Source organism: Cebidichthys violaceus, unplaced genomic scaffold (assembly GCF_023349555.1).
Source record: "Cebidichthys violaceus isolate CVI_PGR_0920_01 unplaced genomic scaffold, fCebVio1.0.p SCAF_3, whole genome shotgun sequence".
Lineage (NCBI taxonomy): Eukaryota > Metazoa > Chordata > Actinopteri > Perciformes > Stichaeidae > Cebidichthys > Cebidichthys violaceus.
In genome coordinates this window covers 2,048,782-2,054,781 of record NW_027176483.1, presented here as the reverse complement: position 1 = coordinate 2,054,781, position 6,000 = coordinate 2,048,782, and the positions used below count along the sequence as shown (strand labels likewise).

Genomic DNA, 6,000 nt, shown 5'->3' with positions numbered 1-6,000 from the left:
TTTTAATTAGAAAAGACAATGGCCAAGGAGGTTTTTGTTAACTTTACTCTAGAAGAAAAGCATCACATGCGCACTATTTCCTGTTAATTGCCATAAAAATAACTTGTTAGAACAGCAACACATTGGAGCCATAAGAACAAAGAGAAGTTAACCACACTCTGTTATTATTTCAGAAACAGACGGCCACGCTGACGAGATGAAAGACATCGTGAGGTATGAGCAGGAGTGTGTTTTTGTACTGGTCACTTCTGTCCTGTTATGTTGCCTTCAATGTCCCTCTGAGTTGTGGGTGTTTGCAGTGTTCCAGGTTCTTTTCATTGCAGTACTTCCGGTGTACATAAGTATTGTATTCCTCTGTCTCTCAGTGACGAGACGGATCCAGATGTTCCTGAAGAGACCTTCACTTGTGTTCAGATACAGACAGCGTCACAGCCTGCTGCCGCTCAGGTACAAAACCCACTGAGCAAATGAAACAGTTTGTTTCTATAATGTTACTGTTACTACGACTGATACTACTACTGATACTACTACTGTTACTACGACTGTTACTACGATTGATACTACTACTGATACTACTACTGATACTACTACTGTTACTACTACTGATACTACTACTGATACGACTACGGTTACTACTACTGTTACTACGACTGATACTACTACTGATACTACTACTGATACTACTACTGTTACTACGACTGATACTACTACTGATACTACTACTGTTACTACTACTGTTACTACGACTGATACTACGACTGATACTACTACTGATACTACTACTGTTACTACTACTGTTACTGCTGCTACTGTTACTGCTGCTACTGTTTAACTAGTACTGCTACTGCTACTGCACGACTACAACTGCTGTTACTCCCGTTGCTGCTGCTGTTACTACTCCTATAACTACTGCTACTGTTTTACTACCACAACTGCTGTTACTGCCGTTGATACAAGTACTGCTACAACTACTGCTACAACTAGTGCTACTACTGCACTACTACCACTGCCGTTACTACCACCACTGCTGCTACTGTTACTACTACTGTTACTACTACTACTATTACTACTACTACTACTGTTACTACTACTGTTACTACTACTATTATTACTACTACTACTGCTACTGTTACTACTACTGCTGTTACTGCCGTTGTTACTGCTACACCTACTGCTACAACTACCGCTACAACTACTGCTACAACTACTGCTACTACTGCACTACTACCACTGCCGTTACTACCACCACTGCTGCTACTGTTACTACTACTGTTACTACTACTACTATTACGACTACTACTACTGCTACTGTTACTACTACTATTACGACTACTACTACTGCTACTGTTACTACTACTGTTACTACTACTACTATTACTACTACTACTACTACTGTTACTACTACTACTACTACTACTACTACTACTGTTACTACTACTGTTACTACTACTATTATTACTACTACTACTGCTACTGTTACTACTACTGTTACTACTACTACTATTACTACTACTACTACTACTGTTACTACTACTACTACTACTACTACTACTGCTGCTACTGTTACTACTACTGCTACTAACTCATGTGTGTGTTATGTCTGACTGTTTGTGGTTTCCCTGACCACACAAATCGTAACACAGAGCTGTAAACTTCAGCACCACTAAAGCTGCTGATAACCAATGCTATGTTTATACCAGTGCTACTGCTGATGATACAACTATCACTTCAACTTGGTACTTTTACTCCACTAATGCAGCTGGCTCATTGGGTAATCCCCCCCTTGGTGTTGTCTTGCAGGTCGCTGAGCCTCCCAGCAGGAGTAAACGGGACCTGATGTTGTGTAAAGCCTTGTGCATCGGCGTCGCCTACTCCTCCAACATCGGAGGCATTGCCACGCTGCCCGGCACGTCGCCCAACCTCATCTTCTCTGAGTACCTCAACCAGTGAGTGGGTGCACCAGACATGCTGAGTGACTGTGTGCCAGACAGAGGGATGAATTAAGTAAAAAGGGGAATGGGGGAAAAAAAACAGACAAACACACAGAATGAATACAACTTAATCTGCTTGTTTTTTGCTGAATATAAAACTGCAGTTTAAAATTCCCCTGTGAAGAACGTTTGTTTAATCCAGTCTGCTGGAAAATTAAAGAACAAAACAAAACAAAAAAAAGGATTTAAAGCTTCCGTGTGCATTTGCAGAACGCAATTAAATCCACCTCAAACACTTTTCTTTAAATTCAGGATTTACCCGAACTGCAACTGCATTAACTTCGGGAGCTGGCTCCTGTTGTGCCTGCCCATCACTGTTATCATGCTGCTGCTGACATGGATGTGGCTGTACTGGCTTTTCATTGGCTCAGAGTGAGTGTCACCGTCTGCTCCGCTAGTCACCTCCTGGTTGTGCTTTTATTCTGAGTCGATCGGTCTGCTTCTTTACCAGTTCATAAGCTTTTCTTTTGTATTTCACCCCACATTATCGGCTTTTGTTTTCTTCTATTTTTGCAGAAAATGAATAAAACGTACAAACAACAGAAACAAGGAGATATAATCTGATTAATTTTGACTTCAGCTTTAAAGAAAGAACTGTACACGTTGCAAGATTAAAATGACCTTCTGAACATGTGATTAGTTCAGTTTGGATTTGATAAATGTTTGTGATAACTGCTCTCATATCCACACAGCCTGACTGGCTGAGGCATGAGCGTAATGCTAATGTTAGCATTAGCAGTGCGATGGTGTCAGACAGGTTAATTGCGAGCGCCGCTGACCTCCGCACATGCTCAGTAATGTCTTCATTAACCAGTGTGCTTTTAGCCAATCACAGTCAATATTTTGGTTCACTGTGACCATTTCTCTGTCGCCCATTAATAACATAATCCGTCTCTGTGTGTGTCACACACACACACACACACACACACACACACACACACAGCTTCAGGTTCCTGTGGCGATGTGGTGGAGGAGAGCAGTCTGAGAAAGAGACAGCCGCAAGAAAAGTCCTAGAAGAAGAGTACAGGTCGCTGGGACCCATGAGGTGATCATTCATTCATTCATTCATTCATTCTCTCATTCATTCATTCATTCATTCATTCATTCATTTTCCCTCCTTTCTTTGCGTTCCCTCCAGCTCTCAGGAGTTCTTCACTGCGGTGGTTTTCCTGCTGATGGTGTTGTTGTGGTTGACCAGATCTCCGGGTTTCATGCCGGGCTGGACTTCTCTCTTCCCTCAGTGAGTCACATTCCTTTATTTATTCCTCTGTAGTTCATTGATTTAGTTTAAACACTTATTATTGTTTGTTTGTTTACCATATTCTGTTGTAAATGTTCATATCTCCATCTTTAATTATGTCTTATATTATTGCATTGTGTTGTTTGTCATGAACCAAAGTCAAATTCGTATGATGTGCAAATGAACTTCTCAATAAAGCGTTTCTGTTTTATTTCAACTCAGTCCCACAAACACCGTCCTGCTGCCACAGATGGATTCATCCACCGCTGAAAATAGTCCCCAACAAATGCACTATTTCCTCCTGTTTGTGTAAAAACTACAGTGATCAGCTGTTTTAGGAAAGAGACTTTTTTATGAACAAAACTTTTTATTAGTGAAGTGTTTTTAAATATTCACTTCAGTCGGAACCAGTGTGCAAAAAAGATGGACAAACACATTTATGGTTGTTCTTTTTATTTAATTTATTTCACACTTCTTTATGTTCTTTCACAATTAATGTGACATAACTCCTCTAATCAGACAGAGCTCATTGTAAATTCTCTTGTACAATCAAGTGTTCATCAGCATTAAAGCTGTTGATCTTCTGTTTCCTGTCCTTGTCTTGAGCAGTCACTCGGGCTTCATCACTGACGCCACCGTGGCTCTGCTGCTGGGCCTCCTCTTCTTCATCGTACCGGCCTACGGACCGTCCAGAAAATACGGTAAATACACCAGATGATGATCCACGTGATTCGTACTGTAGGTTTATCTACCGCAACGTGGAACCAGATGTGGAAAGTAACTAAGTGCATATACTCAAGTAGCGTCTTTTAGGTACTTGTCTGTAAATATGTATACAGGATATATATATATATATATATATATATATATATATATATATCTATATATATATCTATATATATATATATATATATATATATATATATATATATATATATATATATATATATTTTAAATCTCACTCCATCCAGAGGCCATGATCTCCTGGCAGGAGTTCCAGGCCTCCATGCCGTGGAGAGTGGCCCTGCTGGTCGGTGGAGGCTTCGCACTCGCTGAGGGCACAAAGGTCAGCATTCAAATATGATGTTATTGTCATCATGAAACACGGGTTTGTGAAACAGAATGCAGTTGTAGACCGTTTGCTACACAAGATAAACATCACAAACAAAACAGTCCCTTGACTTTGACTGCGTTTGAGTACCAAGCATGATGTGATGTTTGGTGGGGTCCAGAACAGCCTCTTGGACCCCCACCAGTCCGGGTTCAAGGTGGGTCACTCGACGGAGACAGAATTGCTTCACGCTGCGAGAGCGAACTCTCTCTCCTCTGTCCTGATTCTCCTGGACTTGTCTGCGGCGTTTGACACTGTGAACCATCAAATCCTCCTCTCCACCCTCGAGGGGATGGGCGTCTCAGGCTCTGCACTCTCCCTGTTTGCATCCTACCTGACAGGTCAAGCCTACCAGGTGACCTGGAGGGGGGCCGTGTCGGAACCATGCATGCTGACTACGGGGGTTCCGCAAGGTTCCGTCCTGGGCCCCCTTCTCTTCTCGCTCTACACAACATTTCTGGGTTCTGTTATTCACTCGCATGACTTCTCCTACCATTGTTATGCCAATGACACCCAGCTGGTCTTGTCATTTCCCCCCGGTGACACCCAAGTGGAGGCCAAGCACGCAGCTGACATCTCGAAGTGGATGGCGACACACCACCTGAAGCTCAACCTGGAAACAACCGAGCTACTGTTCCTCCCGGGGAAGGGTTGCCCGCACCGGGACCTGTCCATCACCATTGATGATACCGTGGTGACGCCATCTCAGACTGTGAGGAACCTGGGTGTGACCCTGGATGACCAACTGTCATTCTTGGCAAACATTTCATCCGTTACACGTTCCTGCAGATTCCTGCTCTACAACATCAGGAGGATTCTCCTCTTCCTCACTGACGAGACGGCGCAGGTTCTCATCCAGGCTCTCGTCATCTCCCGTCTGGACTACTGACACTCTCTACTCGCCGGAGCCCCGGCGTCGGCCATCAGACCTCTGGAGCTTGTCCAGAAAGCCGCAGCTCGCCTGGTGTTCAATCGCCCCAAGTTCTCTCACCCAACTTCCCTTCTCCGTTCTCTACACTGGCTACTTGTAAGAGCTCACATCCAGTTTAAGACTCTGATGTTGGCCTACAGGACAGTGAAAGGAACAGCTCCTTCCTATCTCCAGGCCATGGTCAAGCCCTACACCCCCGCCTGACCACTTCGCTCTGCTGCCTCAGGGCGATTGGTCGCCCCGTCGCTCAGAGGTCCCTGCGGCCGATCGACCCGGTCACGGCTGTTTTCTGTCCTGGCCCCACAGTGGTGGAATGAACTTCCCACTGACGGCAGGACAGCAGAGTCGCTGCCCATCTTTCATCAGGCTGAAAACTCACCACTTCAGAAAGTGCTACACTTAGTACTTATTGTAGTCATACTAGTTTGTTGCACTTCTTGTATTCGTATGAGTTTGTTTCTGCACTGTACTTTTGCTCTGGTTCATGCTCTTAGATGCTTGTGTAAACAATGAGATGTACTTATGACTTCTGGTGACCAGCAGTTCTCTTGAATACCTTTGTTGAATACACTTCTTGTAAGTCGCTTTGGATAAAAGCGTCTGCTAAATGACTGTAATGTAATGTGAACAGAGTCCGCCTCCTCTTGTCCTAACTGAGTCCTGCAGTCCGTCCTGCGCTCCGCCCGTCAAGTGCAGCCTGATCCCAGACACCAGGATGGTTCCTGGT

At 43.9% G+C, this 6,000-nt stretch overlaps 1 protein-coding gene across 1 annotated transcript in view; it reads left to right on the top strand.

Annotated features, from left to right (window-relative positions):
* The window catches only part of LOC137881038 (solute carrier family 13 member 1-like), a 17,225-nt gene that overhangs the window by 2,131 nt on the left and 9,094 nt on the right, over positions 1 to 6,000 (top strand). The window contains exons 5-12 of the mRNA XM_068722734.1: positions 174 to 213; positions 366 to 447; positions 1,801 to 1,946; positions 2,244 to 2,363; positions 2,935 to 3,036; positions 3,130 to 3,231; positions 3,841 to 3,932; positions 4,203 to 4,297. Coding sequence (XP_068578835.1) covers positions 174 to 213; positions 366 to 447; positions 1,801 to 1,946; positions 2,244 to 2,363; positions 2,935 to 3,036; positions 3,130 to 3,231; positions 3,841 to 3,932; positions 4,203 to 4,297 — 779 coding nt within the window. The remainder of the gene's footprint in view (positions 1 to 173; positions 214 to 365; positions 448 to 1,800; positions 1,947 to 2,243; positions 2,364 to 2,934; positions 3,037 to 3,129; positions 3,232 to 3,840; positions 3,933 to 4,202; positions 4,298 to 6,000) is intronic.